This window comes from Myotis yumanensis, unplaced genomic scaffold (assembly GCF_028538775.1).
Source record: "Myotis yumanensis isolate MYYU_CA2020_CCGP unplaced genomic scaffold, mMyoYum1.0.hap1 SCAF_1, whole genome shotgun sequence".
NCBI lineage: Eukaryota > Metazoa > Chordata > Mammalia > Chiroptera > Vespertilionidae > Myotis > Myotis yumanensis.
This window is the reverse complement of record NW_027223752.1, coordinates 44,682,717-44,708,990: the sequence shown is the minus strand read 5'-3', so window position 1 is coordinate 44,708,990 and position 26,274 is coordinate 44,682,717. Positions and strand designations below refer to the sequence as shown.

The 26,274-nt window shown below is 38.2% G+C and overlaps 2 protein-coding genes across 2 annotated transcripts in view; both read left to right on the top strand.

The window, feature by feature from the left end:
• The window catches only part of SOCS4 (suppressor of cytokine signaling 4), a 35,309-nt gene extending 26,583 nt beyond the window's left edge, over positions 1-8,726 (top strand). The window contains exon 2 of the mRNA XM_070419341.1: positions 1,590-8,726. Coding sequence (XP_070275442.1) covers positions 1,682-3,007 — 1,326 coding nt within the window. The 5' untranslated portion in view covers positions 1,590-1,681 and the 3' untranslated portion in view covers positions 3,008-8,726. The remainder of the gene's footprint in view (positions 1-1,589) is intronic.
• Positions 8,727-10,349: 1,623 nt separating this feature from the next.
• Positions 10,350-25,228, top strand: MAPK1IP1L (mitogen-activated protein kinase 1 interacting protein 1 like). The gene is made up of 4 exons (XM_070419337.1): positions 10,350-10,512; positions 17,644-17,665; positions 18,303-18,995; positions 20,389-25,228. The coding sequence occupies exons 2-4, from the start codon at positions 17,648-17,650 to the stop codon at positions 20,398-20,400; spliced, it is 723 nt and encodes a 240-aa protein (XP_070275438.1). The 5' UTR covers positions 10,350-10,512; positions 17,644-17,647; the 3' UTR covers positions 20,401-25,228.
• Positions 25,229-26,274: the final 1,046 nt, after the last annotated feature.

Below are 26,274 nucleotides of genomic sequence, written 5' to 3'. Positions count from 1 at the left end.
TATATCTAGCCAATTTCATAGGAAAGGCATTGCCCCATAGAAATTTATCTGCTTGTTTGTCAAAATTATCAAGAAGAATACGTGTGTGTGTGTGTGTGTGTGTGTGAAATACCAAATTTTTGTCCGATTCTGTATTTTCCAAAAACTGCCTAGATTGATAGTGAAGTTGACCAGTTATTGAAATCAGTTTACAAAACTGCATTGAGATTATCAGAGTTTTGTCAGTTGTGAAAGTCTTTACTTGAACATTAAACATGAATCATCTACTAGTAAATGGGTGTATGGTACATTGCCCATTTCCATAGGTACCTTGATTTGATGGATGGTTTATAGTACTTCATGGTTTTTAATACATTATCATCAATCCATTTATACTGTGTGCCAGCTTCTGTAGTGATATCCGAGAAAAAAGTGACATAGAGTATAGAGTCCCTGGCTTAAAGCAGATTACAGCCTTGTCAAGGTGAATAGTGATTAACTTCATTTTGCCTCAAGTTGGCCTGATACCTCCTCCCCGAAAGCTTGTGGCACCAAAATGTGGATAGACGCTGAAATTCAACTGATGCCAAATACCACCACTCCAACTCCAAAGAAATTCATCTTTGGCCAAGACTGTAGTTAGGAGCTTGCCTGAGCTAGAAGATTTCTTCAGCACACATTTAATCCTTTTCCATCAGAAGGATAGATTAAGAAGCTCTATAGAAGGGCATATGCCTGTCCTTCTTTGAAAAGGAAACTAACTATCCTACGCTAAGAAGATACTTAGACTCCTCTGACTTAAATAGGTGTTTCTCAAAACCAGGGCCTCTGAATCCCAAGGAAACTGGGAAGTCATAATGGGTGTCAGACTTCCTCCTTCTCTTCCTCTCTCCCTCCCTTAGTTTCTTCCTTTTTCTCTTTTCTACTTTTTCTTTTCTTCCCTCCCTCTTTTTCTTCCTAACTCCCTTCCTTTTTTATTTCTTTTGGGTTTTTTTTTTAGCATTTCAAAACTTCAGTGGATATTCTACATTTCCCTTGAGAAAAATAGCTAAAAAAATATTTTGGGGGCTGCTGGAATTTGATAACAGTGGTATCTCAGAGTGATCTGAAACATGATGGCTATTATTTGTGTCTTTTGCAAATAAAAATTGGAAACTCCCCTCCCCCCCAAAAACAAACAAACAAACAACTGCATTGGGAATGTTATGTGGCATTTGTACTGTTCAGTGGTGATTATTTTGTAAGTTCTTTATAACTTAAAACTTCATATTTTCAATAAATAGGAATAAAAACAAGGGGAGGGAAGTGAAGAAACTATATAGGGTAGTGGACTTCAAACACCAGCTCACAGATTTCTCAGTGTCTCTTACAACCTATTCACTGGTCTGCTGTGAAATAAAAAAAATAAGGGAAAAAGAGATTGGCATAAGATGTACCTCAAGACTAGAAATTATTTGCATTTTGAGCATATGTTTTGGCTAACAGAGGAGGCGTGACATCTTTTTCATGTACTAATTATGCTTTTTCATCTTGGGTCTAATTGAGTCTTAAGATGTAAACTATATAATGTGAATGACAAATGATTAATGATTTTTTTTTCTCCCCTTTAGGTACATCCAGAAAGTGCCCAGAAGAAACTTCCTGCCAGAAAAACTAAAAAAGCAGTATTTATAACACTGGAATTTTTGGATAACTTATTAAAATGGCAGAAAATAGTGAAAGTAATAGTAAAAATGTAGATGTCAGGCCCAAAACTAGTAGGAGTAGAAGTGCTGACAGAAAGGATGGTTATGTGTGGAGTGGAAAGAAGTTATCTTGGTCAAAAAAGAGTGAAAGTTTTTCAGATGCTGAAACAGTAAATGTTATAGAGAAAACTGAAGTTCCTTTACAGAGCCAAGAAAGAAAGCACAGCTGTTCATCCATCGAGTTGGATTTAGATCATTCTTGTGGGCATAGATTTTTAGGCCGATCTCTTAAACAGAAACTGCAAGATGCTGTGGGGCAGTGCTTCCCAATAAAGAATTGTAGTAGTCGGCACTCTTCGGGGCTTCCATCTAAAAGAAAAATTCATATCAGTGAACTCATGTTAGATAAGTGTCCTTTCCCACCTCGATCAGATTTAGCCTTTAGGTGGCATTTTATTAAACGACACACTGCTCCTATAAACCCCAAACCAGATGAATTGATAAGCACAGATTTGTCTCAGAGTGAATTGAGGGATGGTCAACCAAAACAAAGAAGAAACATGGAAGAAGAGGTGAACTGTTTCTCGCATCCCAATGTTCAGCCCTGTGTTATAACCACCAACAATGCTTCATGTAGTGGTGGTCCTATGGCTGGCTCTTTGATGAACCTGGTTTCTAATAATACTATAGAAGATAGTGATATGGATTCAGATGATGAAATTATAACACTTTGCACAAGTTCCAGGAAAAGAAACAAACCCAAATGGGAAATGGATGAAGAAATCCTTCAGTTGGGAACAACTCCTAAGTACCACACCCAGATTGATTATGTCCACTGTCTTGTACCAGACCTCCTTCAGATCAATAACAATCCATGTTACTGGGGAGTTATGGATAAGTATGCAGCTGAAGCTCTCCTAGAAGGAAAACCAGAGGGTACCTTTTTACTTCGAGACTCAGCACAGGAAGACTATTTATTCTCTGTTAGTTTCAGACGCTATAGTCGTTCTCTTCATGCTAGGATTGAACAGTGGAATCACAACTTTAGCTTTGATGCACATGATCCTTGTGTCTTCCATTCTCCTGATATTACTGGGCTCCTAGAACATTATAAGGACCCAAGTGCCTGTATGTTCTTTGAACCACTTTTATCCACTCCCTTAATTCGGACTTTCCCCTTTCCCCTACAGCATATATGCAGAACAGTAATTTGTAACTGTACAACTTATGATGGCATTGATGCCCTTCCAATTCCTTCTTCTATGAAATTATATCTGAAGGAATATCACTATAAATCAAAAGTTAGAGTACTCAGGATTGATGCACCAAAACAACAATGCTAGGTAGAGGGTAGGAACATGGGAATTTAATACCTTATTTTTCTTAATGCTACTTTGAGTTTTTCTACAAGGGCAGTTAAGAGTCTGAAATAAACCTCTGCCCTAAATTTTGCTTCCAGATCTGTTTATTTTTCTTACAATACACTAATTGTTTAAAGTTACATACTAAGGGTTAATGGGTATTTTTGACCAAGTGGTTTTTGTTTTTATTCTATAGAGTATATACTTAATTTTTTTTCTTTTCTTAATTGTAATTTGCATATGATCCAGGGATATTTGAAAATTGGTAGACATTGTAAACACAGTAAATAATTTGTATTTCATTATTTTCTTTAAAAATAATCCTGTGTCCTTTCTTATATGTAAAATGCTTTGTTAACTTATGCCATTGGCATTCCTATACATAAAATACAGTTTCCCCATCTCCCTTTCCAGAGTTGTTTTCAAATTCTTCAGTAAAGCTGAGTGTTATAATTCACAATCTATACTAATGTAATTGACTTGTAATTTACTAATAGGGATGTTAAAGGTAACAACATAGCTTAAAATCCAACTTGATGTGTTTTTACAGTATTTTAAATATTAACTAAAGCAGGATTACTAAATTTGATTACTCTCATCAGTAAGAATCAAATGAGAGCATAACATTTTTGGAGGTGAATGTATTCTACAATGTGGCATGGTCATTTGTTAATCCTTGAATAGGTCTCTCTTAAAACCTGAAACATAAATATTGTTCCTTTCTCACTGGGAGCTTTAAAAATAATGATAACACTGTTAGTAACTAGTAGTTACTAAAGTTCTAAAACAATTGTGGGGTGTTTTTTTTTCTGTATTTATTTATGAACTGTTTCCTCTACTTAGCTCTTTTATAGGAACTCAGCCTGTTACTTGGGGAGATGCTACAGTTCATAAAAGCCACACATTTTCATTGGTCCCTAAATAAGTTTTCATTATTTTAAATTGAACTTGAATAAAGATTCAAGAAGTGAACATCGAGCTTAGTATTCAGAAAGCTTAATATGGTTTTTAATCTTCAAGTTTCAAATAATTACTCCTATCTTCAGGATTAACATGTCTTTATTGTAGCTTCAAAAAAAGGAAAACATTTTGAGAGCTACATGGCTTAGGCCATACTGAACAGTACTAGGCAACAGGTGTAATATTTTAAATTTACTTTCCCAAGAACAGGAAAGCATTTTTAGAAACACCATTATCCCTATGTAAGGTAAATGAAGTGATATCCTATCTATCCCCTCTTTTTAAAAGAATCAGTGAATAATAAATCTCCTAGACAACTGTTTCTTCTGATGACCTGTTTACATATAGTAAGTAATTTCTTGATGCTGGTTTAGCTCTAATAGGAAACTTTCTACCTGGGTTGAAAAAAATTTTACTAAAATTTAGTTATAATAAATGTTTCTTAAAAACCATTGCTTTTATGTTGAAGTAGCATTTCTATTTCCTGCAGCTCTGCTGCTAATATAAATATAGCATTTTTCAATAATAGTGTTAAAATAAATTTTTAGCAATTACCACAAAATTAAACCAAGAAAATCTGTTCCTGTTATCTTCTGCCATTCTTTTTTCTCGGTGATCTCAAGATTGTCTTGGTTCCAGTGAAGGGTAGCTATTAGAATAGCACCTCTCTTAGCAGATGAGGCTCAGGATTTCAACACCAATGTCAGGATAAATATCTCTTCTAAAGATGCTATTTTCCTTTTACAAAAGAAAAGTCTCATACTACCTCATCTTTATTGTGGCACTTTTGTAGTTCACTGAGAAGCTTATCTTATTTACCAATATTACAATTCCTAAATACTCATCTTTGGTGAAAGAAAATTAATAGTATGGTAAGACTCTACCCATGATTATAATTTTTTATCAGAATTTGATAATGAGACTTTCTGTTTCTATGAAACAATTATTTTAAATATTTTTCTTTAAAAATAGTTTTTATCAGTACAGAAAAACCTAAGGGAAGACAAAAACAAATATTCTGTTAAAAGGTAATTTTATAAAGAAAAATGAAGCATAATTATGTTGTCTTTTATAATGGTAAAAATTGGTGTTTATATAAAATAAAAAATCTAAGTAGCTTTTCATATAGTCAAACTGTGATATATTTTCTTTGGCTTTCTCAATTTCAAGGTATTAATAGCTGTTATACTGCCATATATATAGCCTTGAAGTAGATGATCTAATAAATGAGAGCAGGAAACAGACTCATTTACTCTGAAATGGTTTGTATTTTTCTTTGGTATTTGCTACAGTTAAAAGAAACCTGGAAAATCTATACATATAAAAGCCTAAGCAACTGAACAACTGGTTGACTAGTTGCTATGACACGAATTGACCACCAGGGGGCAGATGCTCAACACAGGAGCTGCCCCTTGGTGGTCAGTGGGCTCCCACAGCCAACCTCCATGGTCCCTCCCCCAGCTGGCCCCCCCATCGGCCCTGATGGCTGGCTAGGCTGAGGGACCCCACCTGTGCATGAATTCGTGCACCAGGCCTCTAGTAGAAATATAAATACTTGGGAAGGAAACTGTTTACCGTAAAGGAAAATGAAAAGAGTAATAATAAATTTAATTTTTAAATGAATTTAAGAGGTCTGAATTTAGAAAGGGAAACCCCTTTCTCAGTTTCTTTGTGAGGACATATTTGGAAGTGCATCCAATATTCAGAAACAAACTCATTTTAAAATGCAATTATGGAATATATAAGTAAAATGAGTTGTTTTGAGAGGAACAATGTGGGAAGATACCAATAAATATAAATTTTGTAACTAAGACATTGTGACAATTTGAAAAGTAAATTCTAGAGTTGAGAAACCATCATGGTGGAAATATGTAGTGCTTATTGTTAAAAGAAGATGAGGTTAAAAGAAACAAGATAAAATATTAAACTTAAGAATTTAGGCATTACCTCAGGGAAAAGCCTTGACAGTGAAAGGGAACTACTTAATCGCTAATAGCTAGCCTGGACCACACACTTAACTGCACTTCGGGAATCATCCTGCACAAATCAGGAAATAAACTTGACTTTTCTATTTCTCTCTGAAGCTTTTCAGGACATTAACCCACTCCCCTTTAAGCTGTAGCATCTTGATTCATACTATAATTCCAAAAATATGGTGATGGATTTTTTTAGGTTTCTTGAGTATTTTTGTATGAAGAATCATGTGTGATCTTTTTATAACCATACCATTCACTTAAATAATTCACAATGGGAATGGTTTAATTTAAAGGAAGACTTAACAGGAAGAAGATTAAAGGAAGCTTTTAGTCAGCCTGTGGCTAGATTTATTGATTTGGTAATCAGTCCTGTATTCTTTCCTGAATTTCAGCTGATGGCAAATTGTGGTCAAAGAATGGCTTTCTGTTAGTTTTGACTTCTTATAAATAATAATAAAAGAATGTCTTAGAAATTAGAAATCCTTTAAGAAGTAGAACAAATGTGGCAATTAGGACTCATTATATAAATTCCATTTTTTAAGTCTTTTTTAAAAATATATTTTTATTGATTTCAGAGTGGAAGGGAGAGAGAGAAACATCAATGGTGAGAGAGTCATTGATCAGTTGCCTCCTGCACACCCCACATGGGATCAAGCAAGCAACCTGGGCATGTGCCCCTACTAGGAATCAAACCGTGACCTCCTGGTTCATAGGTCTACACTCAAGTACTGAGCCACGCCGGCCGGGCTCCATTTCTTTTTATAAGAAGAACAAACCATTATCATTTATTCAAGAGCCAAAGCCATTAAGATAAATCAAGTTATCAGCTTCCTGTCTCTGAAGTTTGGATCATTTTACAGATCCACATAATAGAGAGCTTCCTTCCTATGAAACCAAAACCTTGAGACCTAACTCATGAATAATATGCTTAGTTTTCATTTAAAATATTTTGTCATTTTAAGCTATAATTAGTCAAATCAGTTATGTATTGATTTTGGTAGACCAAATTTTATAGGAAAGTAGACTTACAAGATTCCTGGAGACAACACAAAGAAAACAATGCTGAAATTTAAAATAGCCTGTGTTAAAATAGTGCCCAAATGAATAAAAGATTTTAAGTAAATTATTTCTACTTTGGAGAAAAACCTTTATAATTTTGGTTTTATAACCAGTTTTACAATCATTTTTATTTCTAAAGAATGAACAGAAAGCACAAAGGGTTTACTTTTTTAAAATATATTTTTTATTGACTTCAGAGAGGAAGGGAGAGGGAGAGGGAGAGAGAGATAGAAACATCAATGATGAGAATCATTGATTGGCTTCCTCCTGCACGCTCCCTACTGGGGACCCAGCCTGCAACCTGGACATATGTTCTTGACTGGAATTGATACAGGGACCCTTCAGTCCTCAGGCTAATGCTCTATCCACTGAGCCAAACTAGCTAGGGCAAAGGGTTTACTTTTTTAATGACCTGGTAGAAATGAGCAACACTACAAGAATCTGTCTATACTATTCTAACAAATTAAGATATTGGGCACAAAATTTTTGATATGCATTGGTTTCTAATGGATATAACCCAATGGAAAGGGATTTGGTGCACATTAATCTGATTTCAAATAAAGACAGAATCTTTTTTTTTTTAAATTTTCAATAGGTTACTCAATCCTAAATCTTTCTTTGCCTTCATTTCCTGGCATATAAAATGTAGATAATACTTGTCACTTGACTTCTGAATTGTTCAGTTAAAGAGGTGACCCTTGGAGCGTACTTGAAAATAATTTCTGTATAGCTGTTAAGTGCTAATGTGTTAATAGATTTTCAAAGTATCCCCTTAGTGGACCCTGCAGATTCACATTCACTCTTAGTCTGTAATAGATTTTCTTGGCTTGATATAACAATAGAGATAATACATTTTGAATTGATGGTGTAGATTCTGCAATTAGATGAAGACTTGCAATTAAGGTTTATGTAAAATTGATGTTTGCCTAAGTTATTTTAAAAGTTGATTACATTTGCAGGAAGTAAAGATACAGGCATACCTTATTTTATTGTGCTTTGCTTTATTACATTTTGCAGATTTGGGGGGGTTTTTAATTGAAGGTTTGTGACAGTCTTGTGTCAGGCAAGTCTATGGTATCTTTTTTCTAGCAGTATTTGCTTATTTCGTGTCTCTGTCACATCTTGGTAATTCAATATTTCAAACTTTCATTGTTGTATTTGTTGTGATCTGTGATCAGTGATCTTTGTCAAATCTCAGCTGATGGTTAGCATTTTTAGTAATAGAATATATTTTAATTAAGGTATATACTTTTTAGACCTAATGCTATTGTACACTTAATACAAGTTAGTGTAAACATAACTTTTATATGACTGGGAACCCCTTTGTTTCATTTCAAAATTCATTTTATTGCAGTAGTCTGGAATTGAACCTGCAATATCTCCAAGGTATGCCTGTAATCATTTTGCAGTGGTTATAATAAAATCTGAGCTTTCAGACTTGAGAGAGTGTAAAACTCAAGGAAGGTTACTTACAGTATGCTAACTTTGCTAGAATTGAACAAATTCTGTATAAACCAAGTATGAACTTGATATATACTTGAATATACAGAGTTTAAGTAGTAACTTCACAAAGCTATTAGTGCCCTTGTCAATCAGGGTTGTATGATTGACCCCTTATCCAAAAAGAAGACTGTTGCCATTTTTATTTCAAATCCTGAAGTTGATTTCTTCTTGGATGTGATTTCAAATAAATTGATTTGAATAAATTTCTGTTTCTTCTTAATTAAAACTTCATATCTAAAATCCAAAGGCTTTGTATTTTGCTTTTAAAACATTGTCCTTACATCATACATTAAACTAAGAATCTGAAAAAGAAATTTTAAAATCTATATTCTTACACATTTTCTAATTTATAATACATTCCTTTCAGTTTGTGGTGTGTCAGTTTGGGTCTTCCAAAATCGTATGTCACTATGTGATTAAATGTGCAAGAGATTTATCGAGGTGGGGCAATACCTATGAAGGATAAAATTGGAGGGAGGAGATGAAATCTTCATAGCAAATTGTAGGTCTGAAATCTATGAAAGAAATGGAAGGATTGGATTGGGTGAGCAGAGTTAGGACAGTTCTAAAATAACTAGATGGCGATTTAGTTTCCAAGCAAGGGTTGTAAGAGCCTACCATGAATAAAACAAAATTTTAAAGATAACACTTTCCACAGACTTTATATTATTGCTTCAGGCTTCCTTAGGCTCCACAGGACTGCTGTTTCACTCCTATGAGGGCAGGTTAGGTCGTTCACACTAATGGTGTCATTCTTTTTTTTCTTTTTAATATATTTTTTTACAGAGAGGAAGGGACAGGGATAGAAACATCGATCAGCTGCCTCCTGCACACCTCCTACTGGGGATGTGCCCACAACCAAGGTACACGCCCTTGACCTGAATCGAACCTGGGACCCTTCAGTCCGCAGGCCTACGCTCTATCCACTGAGCCAAACCGGTTAGGGCAAATGGTATTCTTCATAGACCACTGCCCTTATCCAAAAATCTGCCTTCCCAGGCTTAGGTATTTGAAGTTCCTCTATAGTTCATTTATTGGTATGAGAATTATGCGTGCAGTGCCACATATCTGGAGATAAATCTTCATTTAAGAAGTTTATAGTAGCCCTGGCCAGGTAGTTCTGATTGGAGCATCCTCCATATATGCCAAGGTTATAGGTTGGATCCCTGGTCAGGGCACATACAAAAGTCAAGCAATGAATGCATACATAAGTGGAACAACAAATAGATGTTTCTCTAAAATCAATCAATTATAAAGGTTTATAGTAAAATGCCCATCCATTGACCCAACTTAACAGCTTACACAAGGACGCAAAACGTTATACGAATACAGCATATTCTTACATGTAAAATATATGTACATAGTTTGCACATGGAATTATGGCATCATGACTAGCCAGCAGATTCCGGTATTGTCCCTTTAGCTCTCGCGTTTTGGCCAGAAGGTTCGCGCCCCCCAGTTGGGCCGCATAGCGCGCTTCCTGGGCTGTAAAAACCGCCCAGCGTAGGGAATCTAGAACCTGCCCGTGAGCCATTCCTGGAACAGTTTAGCAATTTCCGCCGGGCCGCCCGGACGTCACTAGCCACGGTCGTTTCCTCTGAGTGCTCGGAACTCCGGAAACTGAGGAGCTTTCCAGCCGCTCTCGGGAGAAAAGAGCCGCCCGCCCGGGAGCGAGCGCGGGGAGCTGACGCGCTGGAAGGCCCGGCCGGGCCGCAGTGCCGCCGAGGGCCTGCGGGGGGCGCGCGCGGGCCCGCCCGAGGGGAGGGAGGAGCGCCCGCAGGGGCGGGGCGCGCGGCGCTGGTGCTTCCTGTTCCGGCGTCAGGAGGAGCCGCGCGCTGTTGGTGCTGCCGCTGCTGCTGGTGCTGGTGCTTCCGCCGCTGGTGTCGTGGTCGCCGCTGCCGTGAGTCAGGCTGCGCCTGGTTCCTCAGCTCTCGGTGTCCTCGGGCCCACCGCTGCGCCTAGACCTTGCTGCGGGCTCGGATCTGCCGGGTGAGGCTGCTTCGGCGCTAACAGGGGTCGGGGAGCGGGCGAGGGAACGCGCCCGAGCGGGAGGCGGGAGGCGGGCGCGGTGACGGAGGTGCCGGAGTCGCTCTTCCGGGGCTAAGCGTATTTTTCCAGGCGTCTTCCTTGGGGCCCCGGGGGAGGCGTCGGAGACGGGAGGTCGCGCCCGACGGGTGTCTCCGCGCTTGACGTCAGGCCTGGCCTGTGGGGGCGGGGCGGGAGCGGGCGGCCCTTCCCCCACGCCGCGCCGGGCGGCGCGACCCGCTCCGAGGCCGGTTCGCTCCGGTTATCCGGGCGCCCTTTGTTCCTGTGGCCCTACGGGGCCGCCGGCCGCGCGCCTCTGCCCCCCCCCCCCCTTCATTTAATTCCTAATAATAAAGGGGAGACCTGGGCCTGCATAGGTTCTTGGCGGAATCTCTGACCCTTGCTTAGGATTACCCGCCGTGCGACCGCTTCCCGGCCTTCCTCACTGGAGGAGTTGCCAGCAAATACATGATATTTAATGCCCATTAGAAACCGTAGAGTTGTATAATTAGTTTTGCTTTTTAGGATTTAGGAGCGCTTATTAGACATGGTAGCTTATAAATAGCTGAACCATTTTCCTTTTTGAGAACCAAGAGTAGTGCTTTTCATATATAAGAATTCTAATGTCGAAGCATCAAACCATACTCACCAGACCGGAAAAAAAATGGTATGGCGTTACCGCTAAAGAAATACTCGCACACCGCGTGACTTTAAAGGCCTGTTTTGAAAAGGAGCCCTTATTATAGGCGAAGTTGTCTTCAAAAATCTCTCCGAAGTTCTTTGTCCGGTCGTGGTCGTTGCGCAGGAAAAACAATTTTTTTCTGGCCGCTGGCGTCTGCGACCCTCCTACTCAGAGGGAGTTTGTCTCGGAAACCCGAGTGGAGCTGCGAATGTCGGCGTGTCCTCCTCTCTCCTGGAGGAAGAGACCCATCTCTCAGCCGACAGCCTGGGGCCCAGTGTGTTCTGAAGCTGAGAAATATTTTAACTTTATCTGTAGGTTTTGGAAACACGATGAAGTGCATGGACATAACACCCCCGGTGGTGTTGCGGCAGCAGCCCCTCATCTAACCCAATATTAATATTTGTGCAGCAGCCATAGGTGTGAATTCATGGGAACTAGAAATAGCCTCAGGTCAGGTTTTACCACCAAGTAAGTTTTATGCCGAACTTGAGAGGCATCTCTTTGCATTTCAGAGGTTTCTGAGTTGAGAACTGTAGATGGAGCATAGCGATTGTAAAAGGTAACACTGGGTGTTACCAGTGCCCAAGAGATTTGTTTGCAAATCTGCAAGGTGGATACTGTTCCCGTCTCCTTTTCCTTCTGAGATTTGGAGAGTTGGTCTTGCTCAGAGCCGTGTTTTACCTAGTCAGTCATGCTTTTAGCATTTACTCTTTTAACCATATGCTATATGCTTGTATACAAAGGAAGACAAAAGAATATATCTGTTGCCACCCAATATTTTTCTAGCACTATTAAAGGCACTTGATTTATGAGTCCCATTTAGACTCTGGCATTACTAGCCGGTTCTTTACAGTTGAAGAATCCGAGGTTCATTCATTCAAGTAAGCTGACGCTGACACTGACTGTCAAACACTCAGTCAAACCTTGGTCTAAAGGCCCTCTGCTAAGACTTTCATATCCTCCCCCCCTTTCTGTATTCTGTATTCCAACCCATCGGACCTGCTAACACCACCCACGGATCCTCCTTTACATCCCTCTCTCAGTCTTTGCAAAACTGCTCTCCTTTCCCTAAGGCCTGTCCCACCATCCCCTGTTCATGGTTCTTTCAGACTGCAGAGGCACTGCTCCCCCGGTCCTCCCTTCCTCCCTTCCTTAGGAGCTCTTTGAAGTACCCCCTTAGTGCCCTGTGCGTACCCCAAGTAATGTTTAAGCACCAGGCTGAACTCCTGAAGCATTTATTTCATCCAATACTATTCATTTCCCCAAAGCCTAGCACATATGTTCTAAGAAGTAGCTGAATATAGACAATATGGCTGACAGGAGGTTGTTGGGAAATTGACGTTTTAAAATTATGTTTTAAAGAAGTTTAAAATGTTCCTAAACTTCCAAATTCCCAATTTCCTGTGTTGCCCAAATGTAGGATAGCTAAAAGAGCTAATACTAAGAACTCATATTTTAAGTCAAAATTTATATATTCAATACAACATTTTACTATAACCCCCCCCCCCCCCCCCCCCCCCCCCCCCCCCGCCGCCCCACTAAACAAATCATACCATAACTCCTGATTTCTCTTGACAGGAAGAACATTTTAATAAACATCTTACATGTTACTGATTATTAAATGTTACTTATAATTATCTGTGAAGCAGTGGAAATAACTTTCACAGATGAAAACATGGATTCTGATTAAGCTTGCCTTTGTCAAAAGATTGAATTAAAAGGATTGATGTCCAGTCCTGGTGGGTGTGGCTTGGTTAGTTGGAGCATCCTGCCATGCACCAGAGGGTGGTGGGTTTGGTTCTGGTCAGGGCACATGCCTAGGTTGCAGGTTAGATCTGGTCTGGTTGCCTGCTGGAGGTAACAGATTGATGTTTCTCTCTCTCTCCCTCCCCCTCTTTCCCCTTCCTTCCTCTCTAAAATCAATTTCAAAAAAAAAGGATAAGCAACTTCTTTAAAATAAATTCAAGGATTGGTGTCCAGTTTTTATAACTGAGTAGTCCCATACTGTTTTTCTCCACCACAATTTTGTGGCCTTTTGAAATACTTCTTGTCCGGTAGTCAACAGCAGTTTGTGGAGTTCAGCTTCCTAAAACCTTCCTGTGATTGAATTACCTTTTTTACCCTAAACGCCAGAGAAATTACAGAAATGTTTTACTTTTCTAGTGTATGTTAAAAGACATTTCATACTCTATTTTAAAATCACTATTCTTGCTGCTTGTAAAATAAAATGATTATTTTTCAGTTGATGTATAGATCTTGCCATAAAGTGGTAGTGAAAGTTTTGGAGGAAATAGCTTTAGATTATTCCAAAAAGAAGAAAAAATGAAAATCTTTCTTGATAATAAACCTTTTTTTTTTCTTTTTGCCATTTTATGGTCGCATTGGCCTCATCTTAATTAGCATAATCCAGATGTTTTGGAATAGTTCAGAAAAATTTAAATTTTTTAACTTTCTACAACACTTCTCATGTTGAGACTCTGATGTCCTGCTGAATTTTTTTTTTTTTTTACCTTTTTATGATGAAAGTATTCCCCAGAATGTAAATTGGAATGTTTCAATTAATATGAACACTGTTCATTCTAGGTATGGGAGAGCAGGTCACTTTTTCCTGTGCAGTGATGTAGAACAGAAAATGACCTATTTCTGATTACTTTGGTCAGGACTTCATTATTTTAATGATATGATTCTAGTGCTTCCTCTGTCTTCCAGAATTTGATTTTGATTTAAAATTTTGAAAGAATTGTGAGTCTATTTATGGGGTAACTTATATTATGAATATATGTTTTTCAAAATCTAAAAGGGAAAAGAATAATTCTAAAAATCTGAACAGCAAGAACATATGAAATTGAATTGTTAGTTCTCTGCTCCAAAATTAATGTGAACTTTGATACAGAAACATTTTCTGTTTCAGCAAGGCTTACCCTGTTTGAAAAGCATGTTAGTCTTATGTGGACTTTAAACTTGTCATTCGCTGATAAAAGTTTCTTCGGGTGTTAGTCCTAGGAATTTACTATTGTGCAAGTGACTTTTAGTGTAAAACAAACCGTAACTTAGGAATGAATGGGTAATTATATTTGCTATACATTCAAGGTGTGTTTTTTCATATTCTGAACAAAAAGCAAGTTTATAGCAGTTGTGAATTAGTAGGCCTCATGTTCTGTTTCTTCATTCCTTATGAGAACCAAATCATACTTAATAAAACTCTTAAGAATTCAAGGATGGCTCAATATTAAGCAATATATATATAAAACTGTTGATTGGGTCAGGGAAAAAATAAGATCAACTTATTAGATGCCAAAAGATCTTTTAAATTTCAAACTAAAAATTAATTAATTAATTAATTAAGTTAATCTCAAACTAAAAATGAGAATTAACTTAAAACATTAGAAGCAGTCCCAGGAGATTTGGGAACAAAACTTAGGTGCTTACTCTCACTATTTAACATTTCTTTATTTTAAGTCCTAGTTGATGCAAAAGAGAAAAGAGCTATAAATATGGAAAAGAGAAGGTAAAATTATTTTTTGCAAATACCATAATTCTCTATTTGGAAACCCAGGTAATTAACTGAGAAACTTTGAAGAATAAAATAATTCAGTAATTCGCTACTTACAAAAGTAATACACTAAATTTTTAAAAAGCCTTTCCCGTGTATGAACAACCAGTTAGAAAATAAAGTGAAATAAAAGAGCCAGTTTTATAACCACAAGAAAAAGTTTACCAGTTAGAAATTTATCTCTCAAATGTGTAGGAGATATTTTTTAAAACTGAGTGATGATAAGTGACAGTTATGGAAACTAGGAAAACATACCTTGTTCTTGAATGAGAAGATTTGATATTTTAAATATATCAGTGTCCCCTGAAGTAATCCGTAAATTTAATGCAGTTTTAACCAGAACACCCAACATAATTTACAGAATTTTTTTTTACAAAATGACCGGGGAAATGTAAATATGAAAATATTTAGGAAAATTTAGAAAAAAGAACAGTGACAGTAGGGCAACTGACATTAAAATGTATTAAAAATTAAAGCTTCCATAATTAAGATAGAATTTTATGATGCAGATAAGTAGAAAAGAATAGAGTCCACAATACCTGTGGGAAATGATGGAGGCCTGTTGGTAAAGAGGCTTGGTTCTGGAATCAGACTGTACCTGGGTTTGAACCCCTTCTCTTACTGGTCACTAGCTCTGTGACCTGAAGTAAGTTAACTTGATAAGCCTCCTTTTCTTCAGCTGTAAACGGGGTGGTAAAAGGATTTGCATTTGTGGGGCTCTTAGGCTGTTAAATGAGATTATGCACTTAGCGTGGTGTCTGTTCCATGGATGTTCAATAAACATTGGTTTAGGGGTTTTTTTATTGATTGATTTTATAGAGAGAGAAGGGGGGCATTGATTTGTTTCATTTATTTATGCTTTCACTAGAGCCCAGTGCATTAAATTCATGCACGGGGGGGGGGGGGGGGTCCCCTTAGCCCAGCCTGCACCCTCTCCAATCTGGGACCCCTAGGGTGATGTCCGACTGCCAGTCGGACATCCCTCACAATCCTGGACCACTAGCTCCTAATCACTCGCCTGCCTGCCTGGTCGCCCCTAACTGCCCCCGTCTGCCAGCCTGATTGCCTCTCACTGCCTCTTTGTGCTGGCCTGATCGCTCCTAACTGCCCGCGCCAGCCTAATCGCCCCCCAACTGCACCCCCTGCCGGCCTGGTCGCCCCACACAGCCTGCTGTTCAGTCATTTGATCATCCCTCACTAATCCCCCCTGCCGACCTGGTTGTAGGCAGCCATCTTGTGAGGGTGTGAGGGTTAATTTGCATATTACATCTATTATACAGGATTGGTTGGTTCTTGTATGTGCCCTGACAAGGGATTGAACCCACAACCTTGGAATACCGGGATGATGTTCTAACCAACTGAGCTACCTGACCAGGGTTAATTAGTTGTTAATAACAGTAGAATGTGTTAAAGGTAGATTGTCAAGTAAATTGAGAAAAGATAGATTATTCCATAATTGTTTGGAAGAACAAAAAGAGTTTAAACAAATTAACCTATAAAAATACAGTAAGAAAGCATAGGTGATATTTTGGGGAGTAGTTGGGGAGAGAAACAACAATGTGAGAGAGATACCTCAATTCATTGCCTCCCATACACACCTGACCGGGGATGGGACCTGCAACTTAGGTATGTGCCTGACTGAGGACTGAACCCAATACCTTCCAGTGCACAAGACAGTGCTCCAACCAACAGCCACACCTACCAGGGCTGGTGACATTTTTAAAACTTGGAGTAGGCAAAGCCTTTATAAGACAGAAGCCACATGTAGATGAAAAATTGATGTTTGACTACACGAAATTAAAAATATTTGTAGTGCCTAAATATACCATTTAAAGGATCTACAGATAAAAGGAACTCGGGATAAATTCTTTTTGTCTCATGTATGACAGAGCTAGCTAATTTCCTTACTATCTTAGAAAGCTTTTTTTTTTTTTTAGAAAGATGTGTACTACTAAGTAGTAAAATTATCAAAGGCGAAAGACTGCATACTGTCTTATTCTGTTTATATGAAGTCTAAGAACAAGCAAAAACTAAGTCAGAAAGTGATTGCTGAGTAGAAGGGGAGTTGATTAGAACGGAGCATGAGTAAACCTACTCAAGTAAGGGAAATGTTCTGTATCTTAGATACTATTGACCTTATACACTTCAAAGATCCTTGAGTTTTATTAAATGTTCACTTACTTAAAATTGATAAAAGTCCAAGGACATGAGCAGATTTACAGAAAAAGAAGTATAAATGAAGTATTAAATTTAAAAGATGCTCTACTTTCAACTTAAAGAAATCTAAGTTAAAGCAAGATGCCAATTTCAGTCTACCATAATTGAAAACAATTTTTATAAATTTAATAATATCCAGTGGAGAAGAGGAGTTGGAAGGGAAAGGTAGGCAGTATAAATGGGCAAAGGACTTTAAAATTGGCATAGACTTTTGAGATGAAATTTAGATAACTACCTGTTGACTGGAAATTTTGCTTCTAGTACTTTTTCCTGGTGATAGATCTCACTCATGAGTGAGCAAAAATATGTATTTGGACATGTTCACCCTGTCATTGTCTCAAACACAAAATGCAAGCAAACCTAAACTGTCACCAACATGAGTGTGTCAGCTAAATTATGGATCACTCTCGTATGATGTGCAGGCAGTAAAAAGGGATAAAGTTGATAGAGCTGTATGAATTGTTACGGAATGTTTTTTTATATAAAGTAAAACCCCTTACAAGAATGAGTAAGATTCCATTTAAGTAAAAATAATGTATGCATAGAAACTTCCTTAAAGAATATATAAGAAATAGTAAGCACTGGTTTTGAAATATCCCTTCTTCCTTTCTTTTTCTTCCTCTCTTTCTGTTTTTGTTTTTAGGAAAATGTCTGATGAATTTTCGGTAAGTTGATGCACTTATTCTTTATAAGTTTTTAGCTCTTAAGAAAACAACATAGTCGTAATAGTGGGCCATAATTCTTTCCATTTAAAAGAATTCTGTGATTCTTGGGTTTTGGTGGGTCAGAGGTGATTTTGATAGGTTATTTGTCTTAATTTACTTACATATAACGTTTGAAAATACATTTTGAAGTATTTCTATATGAATCCTTAAGTAAAGAATTTTTAAGTGTTCTGTTCTCTTTTAACCTCATATTAATAATAGCCAGCGTTCATTAAAAATTAAATGCCTGGCACTGTGTTAACTGCATTACATAAATTATCTCATTTAAGCCTCAAGTTTAACCCTAAAACTATTTTTTGAGGAAGCTAACTTTCAGAGAAATAATGTAACTTGTTTGAGGTAAAACGAGATTCAAATCTACAACGCATTAATTAGTTGTATTTAGAAAACTTGAGCTTCTTTGAGAATTTTGCACTGCAAAGTTGATATTCAGGATAACCCCTTAAGTTTTGTATTAAATGAATTGTTTTTAAACTGAACAGCTTCGCTTTTGAAGATGTTATAGAGGTTTATAATCATGTTTGGCGTGACTTATTCCTAAATAAGATCGGTAAGACATGCCTTTTTTGTATTGCAGTTGGCAGATGCGCTACCTGACCACTCCCCTGCCAAAACTGCTGTGAGCAATACAAAACCTAGCCAACCTCCTCAAAGCTGGCCAGGTTCCAACCCTTGGAATAACCCAAGCGCTCCACCTTCTGTGCCATCTGGACTCCCACCGAGTGCAGCACCCTCCACTGTGCCTTTCGGATCAGCACCAACAGGAATGTATCCCTCTGTGCCTCCCACTGGACCACCTCCAGGACCCCCAGGACACTTTCCTCCGTCTGGACCATCATGCCCCCCGCCTGGTGGTCCTTATCCAGCCCCAACTGTGCCAGGTCCTGGCCCCACAGGGCCATATCCTACACCAAATATGCCCTTTCCAGAGCTTCCGCGACCATATGGTGCTCCCACCGATCCAGCTGGTCCTTTAGGTCCATGGGGATCCATGTCTACTGGACCTTGGGCACCAGGAATGGGAGGGCAGTATCCTACCCCTAATATGCCATATCCAGGGCCATATCCCACACCTCCTCCTCCCCAAGCACCAGGGGCAGCACCACCTGTTCCATGGGGCACTGTTCCACCAGGAGCCTGGGGACCACCAGCACCATATCCTGCCCCTGGAGGATCATATCCCACACCAGGACTCTATCCCACACCCAGTAATCCTTTCCAAGTGCCTTCAGGACCTTCTGGTGCTCCACCAATGCCTGGTGGCCCCCATGTGAGTGTTTAATTTGTTATTTAACGTGCACTAATAGTCACGCACAACTAAAAGACTACTTGTCTCCAGTTTGTGATGGAGGATTAGAAAGCTTTTTAAACTTTCTAAGAAAAAGGTGGGTGGGTATGTGTAGAGTAAATTTCAAATTTCAGGTAAAGCGTTTAAAAAGATAAAAACACAGTTATGGTATTCCCAGTACTAAAAATGAAAAGAAAAACTTTCAAAAGGTCCTCAAAGTCATCATAATGTAGTAAGTAATGTCCTCAACAGCATTTTTGAGGTAAAGTGAGAGATGCATTACATTAGACTTTTAAAAAACATTTCTCAATAATAATAGTATCAAAGCACAAAGCCAAAGCACAGATCAATAATAGCAATCTCTGCCTGGCTGGCTTGATACAGAGGTAGATCTTTTTTTTGTGGTTGTAGTTGACATTCAGTACTATATATTTTAGCTGTACTCACCTTTTAATAGTGTAATTGTTAACAAAAGCTTCAAAATAAGTCCAGCTTCTCCTTTTTTTAGATGATGAATCAGTGGTATACAGTTTCATTATATTGAGTTTTGTGTTTTTTTAGAGAAACATCAGTTTGTTGTTCTACTTATTTATGCATTCATTGGTTGATTCTTGTATGTGCCCTGAACCAGGATCAAACTCACAACCTTGGTACATCGGGATGATGCTCTAACCAACTGATCTACCTGGCCAGAGCTCATTATATTTATTTTTATATAACATTTATACACAAACTTTATTCTGTTAGAAGCAGACCGAAGAAACAGTTACAAGAGGTAGATTTTTAGGTCATCCAGGGCAGTGAATATGTAACATTGCCGGTCGTCGGTGCAACTTTCCATAGTGTTTTTTAGCCAAAGTTTTGTTAGATTCTTAGCAGCATTCAGCTCAAGGTCCTAACCACTGTTCTGAATTGTCAGTTATGTGTAATGCTTTATGCTTTACTGTCTGTCAGCCAAACTGGAGTATTGTTGACATCTTAGTTGAGGAGCTTGTCTAGGGCATATGACAATATAGAGAAGCAGCCCACTTCTCCCATGAAGTAAGCTAAGTGAGTATTCAAACAGTCAGGATTCTCCCTGGGGGGGACAAATCTATTTACTCTTAACAAAATAATCAGTCTCCAACTAGATTAACTAAACATCTACCTCAACTGTAAAGGAAGAAAATCTTAGTTAAGTACCTCCAACGCTTCTTTTCATTATTTTAACTTTTTGCTATATATTCACTTTAAAAATTATTTTTGTAAATTGTATGCCAAAGTAAGTGGGATGGCTTGCTGTTTGGATTTATTAAGCAATAAATTTAAGCCATAGCCAGGAGTTAAACTCCATTTACAAAATCTAGAAGTTTACTTTTTTTTTTTTCTATTGCAGTCTTACCATTAAGTTAATGGATGAAGAGATGACGCTTTGCTTTTTGAAGTACATATATATGCACATGAATGCATATATAAAAATTGCTGGTTTCACTATTAGAGGGCATTGATGAAAGAACAACTCTTGCACCTCTCAGAAGATATCTGCCTCTTGTACGTGGATGTATAATATATCAGATGGATACAATCAGATAAAAATGTAAATCATTCAAATGTGATTTTTATTCAGTTTTTATGGAAAGTGAAAATAAGTATATTGAATAGCTCTTTGATATAATTTGTTTAAAACAAATTTTGGATTTGTTTAAATTATGAAACTACAAATTTAAAAATTTAAGATGATGTGTGGATTATTGTTAGAACCTGCAACCTCATTGGCAAATTATTTCAAGTATTTTTCTATAATCACTTTTTCCTTAAATGAACACACTTTGAAAAATGTTCATTGTCATAATTTAAAAAATTATGCCTCTCAACATCTTGAGCTGTTCTATCCATAGAATAAATAAACATAGTCCTCTTGAGGTTATGTTTTGAATATACATTTTAAAACTGGCAGTAATTATTATCAGATGTTGAGTTTATTAGGAAGTGTTAATTTTTCTTGAAATTTTAGTTAAAGCTTTCATTTTGAATTTCACCTGGTTTGTTTTACGTTGAACCAAGTGGGTCAAACAGCTCTTAAATCTGCCATTTGTGGAAACTTCTTTTTAATGCAGGCCAGCATGTATGTAAATTATACTCTTAAAGCATTGGTGATCTCTGTGTTGCTTTAGAATAGCTTGAGATGTCCATATTGCTTTGAGAAGAGCTCAAGGAAGGAAATAATTCTCTCCTTTGTCTCGAACCTCACAATAGAGGCAACCTTAGGCGTTGCTTCATAAGGACAAGTAATTTGTATTCCCACACATCACTCTTCCACACAGTCCCTTCCTTATAGCCCCTTCTTCCTCAGTTTTTTAGGAGCACATCCTTTAATTCCTCCCTGATACGGAAAACTGGCACACTCTAGGGGCTATCATAAACACATGTAGCAGTTATGTTTAAAGACCCTTAGTCACACAGGCATGACTGTTCTCTTTGTACAAGTTGATCAAAATATGATCTGTCAGAGTCTGGTTAAGCTATGTCATTGTCTCTTGCATAGTTTCCTGGATCTGTTTGTAAAGTGCTTACAGCTAACAGTTCAGTTCTGTATTTGTTGACAGGTAAATAGGTAGAATTAAGTGCCATCCTTAAAAATTATCCTTTTACTCTAACACTGAAAATAATAAAGTGTAGATCTCTGCAATTGAGTTTAAAGAAGTGTGATTGTATTACTTAAATAAGTGTTGTTTTAACCACCAAAATAGTCCGAGTAGTTTCTTGGCACCTTATCTTTAAATCAGATTCTTAATTTTCGGATAGAACTGACCATGTTATTCTTGAAATAACTTTTGAAACTTAATATATCCATTGGGTTACTAAAATGTATTGTTAATTTCTTCATCGGTATAAGACAGATTTATGCTAGAACTCTTGTTTTTGCTTAGAAATATTTAGTAGTTTAGTTTTCTTATAGTTAAAATGTCAAGAATGCCAAATGCTGCCAATTTAATGATTTGATAGCTACCTCCTTTTACGAAAGCAAGATGGTCACCTTTGGGAGGAAAATGTCAGTGTATAAACCTCCCTTTAAAGTAGAAGATAGATTCAAGCTTACAGAATTGGAACTAATTTGTTTAGATATTTTCAGACTGGTGAATGTTGTTAGACAGTTCTTACATAGTGGCACAAATGGTCTTTTTTTATCTTTCACCTCCTTGCAAGGCCAAGTGGAAGCTATTTACAACACTTTGGGTATCTGTTGTCAAGGCAGCCTCCAATTCACAAGGCAGGTAGCCTTAGAAAGTGTCCTATCTTAAATTATCCAGTCGGTTTCATGTCAGCTAACTGGAGGCATAAAATGAGGAAAAGTAAGATGGCAGCCAATATATCACTCCTTAAGCTTATTTTGGTTGTCCTGTACTGGGACTAAGTTGACAACTCTGCTTAAGATGGGATAATTAATGTAACACTAGGAAGGATGATGTCTGACTAAAAGAAGAAGAGGTAGCAAGTTTGGGAGTCTGTAACTGAGGAGCCCGTTTATTGGAGAAAATCTTTTGTTAAAGGATTTGAAAGACCAGGAACACAAGATTTGGAATTACTATTCCCAGTAAGTATATTAACTTTGCTAGTGACCCACACTGCGCCCTAGACAATACTGCATTTTAACCTTTGCTTTACAAGACTTTCCAATGGGATTTTTTTTTTTTTTAATTTTTAACGGAAAAATGGAAATCAAAGGGAACAGAATTTGCTTCTATATTTGCAATTCTTTAGAGAATCATTTCTCAAATTGGGGGAGAGGTTCTCAATTCTCAAAGGTACTCTGGACAAAAAGTATTTTTAGGTCCAGGGTGGAGTAAAGAAAATCAGACATTTCGGTGGGGGAAGCATCTAAGGAAGATTTCTTTTTACAAAGGAATAATTTGCTTTCAAAAATAAGTCATGGTAGGCTAAGATGAGTTTATGGAAGACTACTTGTTAGTCTTAAGGGAATGTGAAGTGTGGAATATGTTGGCATTTGGACTTGAAGAGCAAGAATTTTAAAATAAATTTGATGGAGATAGCTGAGATGTGTTTAAGAATAGTGTTTCTGGAGTTCGAATGTTAGACTTTGAAGTGTTGAACCTATAAAATGACAATGAAAAATTAAACTTTGGACCTTATATTCACACATTGAGTTTTCAAGAATCAAGGCGCCTTAAACAAGTTTAATATCTTGGCTTGTCTTTGCTGGACTCGGCCGGACACCTTTTCATGCTTGAGGATGGCTGCTTGCAGCTCTGACTCCTCAGCCCTGTTTTGTTTAAAGCTATATATTGATTACGCAGGAACAGACAAAACTTTTTTTTTTAACCAAACTATATTTGCAGTGACTGAGGCTGTTTTCTTGCTGCAGGGCTGAGAAGTGCTTGGCTTGCTGAGCCAAGACAGGCTCTGCCTTGTTCACAAAGGTTTCCCGATCATAGTCTGGCTGCTCCGTCATCTTGGAGAGCTCAAGCCAGCCTGGCCCTTGGCCCTTGCTGTTTAATCTCCTTGAGCTCTTCCATGGTCCTCTCCTCCAGCTCCCTGTTCTGAGTCACGGCCTCAGTAAAGCTGGACATCTGGGAAGACAGTTCCTCTTCTCTAGAAAAATTGCCTGTGATCAGGGACCCATGTGAGCTGGCTTCTGTCTCTTCTGTTTCCATTTGAGTTGGCTGCTCCCCACTGGGCCCACTCTGGGGCCTCGGCTCCATGATGCTGTCTGCGTGCCGTAGTGTACTCAAAGTGTATTCGCAGGAGCTTGTGCCTGGTGAGATCACCGTGGTCCATGGCTCTTAGCTGGAAAAAACAAGACATTTTTAATTACCCGAGGGCTTCCTCCCTTTGCCCATTTTACTGTTTATTGTTTTGAGTAGATAACAGTAATAGAACAGAGAAGAAAAAGGGTGAATTTTTGGCCTTCGTCTGTCATACCACTACAGTGGAATATTAGAATATTTTCTGGGAAAGAAGTCAGTTGTGCCCATATTTTACCTCATAAATAATTAGTGCTACCTATTGTACTCAGATGTACAGCTTTTGAAGTTTTGTGTAGGTGAACATAGTTCTCAAAGGTTCAATAAAATACTGTGCCTAGTTTGCCTATCAATCAGTTGCCTACACTTGTAAACAATGAGTGCCATGTCTTCCTTCCTTACCCTGAATAATCTAGTGCTGGTTTCATTTAAGTGCCACAGCTATAAATCCTGGGAATTAAACCTGAGCACAGACCTTCCAGTGTTAACGTTTTTGAAAAGCAGAAGGCTCAACTCAGATGAATCATGCTGACGCACTTAGAAAGTGGTGGGTGGCTTTCAGGGAAGACTATAATTTAATCCTAGTAGAGCAATATTTAGTATGAAGACACTTTATTTTCAGAATTCTACCAAGTAAAATAAAAATTGCCAATAAAATGATCAGTATTAAAGAAATGCCATGCAATCTTCTGGCTTTTGACTATTTCTGAGAACTGCATTCATCCAGCAGACATAAATGTCTGTGATCCAGGTGCTTTGCCAGATGCAGAGATATAGAGATGAAAGCGAATGCCTGTCCTTGAGAGGGTCCCAGTCTAGGGGTGGCATTACAGAATTCATTAGTGTGCCCGTTATCAGTTTAACCTACATCAACATATTTTGGTATTCCTGCTGGTGGAAATTATAGACCAGCCTTTGGGCATTTTAAAGAACAATGTATGCCTATACTTTTTTTTTCTTTTTGAAGTAAGAAGTTAATGTTTTCCAAGACTATGGTTTTGTCAGTATAACTTTTCAAGCAAAGTAATGGGATGTTTTTCCTCCTTACTTTCCCCTGGATGAAGGCACTTTCACTGCCTGTCATTGATTAGCGGATACTGATTGTTGCCATTAAGTAAACTTGATTTCTTTGTGCTCTATAAAGGTTTTCTGTATTTTTTTCTTGATATTGTTATTTTTTCATTGACTTAATGACAAATTTAATGTATGTAATTGTCTATGCATTTTAAGTTAAACTGCCTAGAATGTGATTTGAGACATATACATTTGTATTATGAACTGTAAGCAATGTGTTTGAGACGTTAGGTTTTATCACCTGCTGCTGTATTTGTAAACAAAGACAAATGTTGCTTTAAGAAGTAATTATAATTAGGACTAGACAATGGATGTGATACTTGATATTTTTAAAGAAACTTTTTTGCTTTTGTGTATTATACCTGAAAACTTCTAAAAAAATGTATTTTCATGGCTTCACAGTTTTTCCATGTATTTTATTCTTAGGCCCAATTCTGGGCTTCCCTGAGCAAGTCCAGAGCCTAATTAACTGCAAATTTATTGACATAAAGAAAGACAAAGGGCCTGAGTCACACCTCTGTGTGTGACCTGCATTCAGAGGCATTTATATAGGCTCTCTGGGAACAACCCTTCCTCCACAAACGCTCTTTTAGCAACTTGTGCCACTGTGAGGATTTCCTCTTCTCCCTTCAAGGCCAAGCTGTTCTTTGTAACCAAGTTATCTACATACAAAGTTAGGGAACCCTTCCTATCTGCCCCAGCTGCCACCACCCCTGCTTTCTTTTATGAAAGACAGTTTTGCTCTTTCCCTAACTGCTGTGCCATTAGTGACAATCACACTCTTGAATTTGGTATAGTTTCCCATTTCCTTTCCACAGAGGGGGTGTGGGGTTACTGGCCATTCTTTAGGGACTGTGAATGAATGAATAATTTATAGTATGTTGTGCTTTGGAAAGGGAGTTCTGCTTTTTGCCTTATAATTGGACAAAATGCAACTATTAACTTTTTAAATTCCATTTGTTGTCTTATTTCATATCCCCCAGTGGTTGGCAAACTGCGGCTCGCGAGCCACTTGCGGCTCTTTGGCCCCTTGCACAAAATACTGACTTCTGCGCGTGGGCCACGAAGTTTCAATCGCACTGTACGTGCGTGCCCACGCGTGGTATTTTGTGGAAGAGCCACACTCAAGGGGCCAAAGAGCCGCATGTGGCTCGCAAGCCGCAGTTTGCCGACCACTGCCCTAGAAGCTGTGAGAAATAAGATGAAGCTGTGAGATATAAGACCACTTGGGAATGGCAGCTTTCCCCCCCATTGTGAAGTGACATTGCTTTAACAAGCATTCTTTCCTGGGTACCTGACCCAAGTAGGTTTGGTGTGTTTTAATCCTCACCCAAGGGCATGCTGACTGGTTTAGAGAGGGAGAGAGAAACATCAATGTGAGAGAGAACATCGTGTGCCTTCCGTAAGTGCCCTGCAACCTAGGTATGTGCCCTGACCAGGAACCC